This window comes from Chrysochloris asiatica, unplaced genomic scaffold (genome assembly GCF_000296735.1).
Source record: "Chrysochloris asiatica unplaced genomic scaffold, ChrAsi1.0 scaffold00168, whole genome shotgun sequence".
Classification (NCBI taxonomy): domain Eukaryota; kingdom Metazoa; phylum Chordata; class Mammalia; order Afrosoricida; family Chrysochloridae; genus Chrysochloris; species Chrysochloris asiatica.
Genome location: NW_006408686.1, coordinates 5,420,713 through 5,421,982, shown reverse-complemented (window position 1 = coordinate 5,421,982; position 1,270 = coordinate 5,420,713). Strand labels below are relative to the sequence as shown.

Genomic DNA, 1,270 nt, shown 5'->3' with positions numbered 1-1,270 from the left:
ATGAGTAACCAGGCGCGGGCCCCAACCCCATCCCCAGTCAGGACCCCGACTCAGGTTCGGGCCCCGACTACAGTCCGGGATCCGATCTCAGAGCGGTCCCCAACTCTGATCCGGGCCCCAATTTCGGTCCGGACCCCGAACCCCGTCCATGCTCCAACATCTGCCCACCCACCGACATCAGCCCAGGCACCGACCCACTTCCGGGCTGTGACTCCAGTCCGGGCCCCCACTCCAGTCCGGATCCCGACCCCGGTCCTGTCCCCAACCCCGGTCCTGTCCCCAACCCCGGTCCGGGGGCCAACCCCGGTCAGGACCCCAACCCCAGTCCGGACCCCAACCCCAGTCCGGACCCCAACCCCAGTCCGGACCCCAACCCCAGTCCACGCCTCGAGTACAGCCCAGGCCCTAATCCCAGCTGCGATCCCTGCGGAGCTCCCTGGACCGGAATCCTTTCCGACCCCAGTACCCGCTCCAGAGCCAACTTTGTCTTCTGAGAAGGATCCTTCGCGGTCCTCCAATCCATCCATCACCAGTCTAACCGAGCTTGCCCAGGGATCTTTTCCAGCTCACACTCCATCAGCCACCGATATACTGGGGTGCACCTTGGATCCCATTCCAACGGTAGACACACTGACCACCACGTTGATGGATTCCACCCCCGGACCTATCCCAGTGCCTGTCCTGGGGACCAAGATGTCAACGATCTTACCTGTTTCTAACAACCCACTGGCCTCCACCAGTGAGAACTTCCAAATGGACAACAAAGTTCTTATTCGAGTGATCTACTGGTGAGGCGCTGTTCCCACCCACACCTGCCTTCCTTCCATGGGGAAAGGCTGGATGGGGAAAGAGCTGGGGCTCTGGGGATCTGGAGGTCAGGGTCTAGGATAGGGTGAAAAACTCAAAATTTCCAATGCATTGCCATCTAGTTGATTCTAACTCATAGCCGCCCTTTTATAGGGTTCTGAGGTTTCAAATTGTTACAGGAGAAGACAGTCTTATTTTTCTCCCACAAGCAGCTTGGTGGGTTTGAACTGCCAATCTTGAAGTTAGTCGTCCAGTTCTTATCGTCTAGCTCTACTGGGCTGTCAAAGTCTCAATTCTCAGATTGCAATGGTTTACCCTCTCATTCTATCTGGATTCAAATCCCTGCCTCCTTAGCTGAACACATGAAGCCTCATGCTCCACTCAGGAGGGGAGGGGTCAAAAACACAGCACATACAAGGGGCCTTCAAAAGTTCATGGAAAAAAATGACATTATCTTTAAATT

At 55.9% G+C, this 1,270-nt stretch overlaps 1 protein-coding gene across 1 annotated transcript in view; it reads left to right on the top strand.

Annotated features, from left to right (window-relative positions):
• The window catches only part of LOC102821482 (selenoprotein V-like), a 3,985-nt gene continuing 2,715 nt past the window's right edge, over positions 1-1,270 (top strand). Inside the window, 1 exon segment of the mRNA XM_006871527.1 lies at positions 1-788. Coding sequence (XP_006871589.1) covers positions 1-788 — 788 coding nt within the window.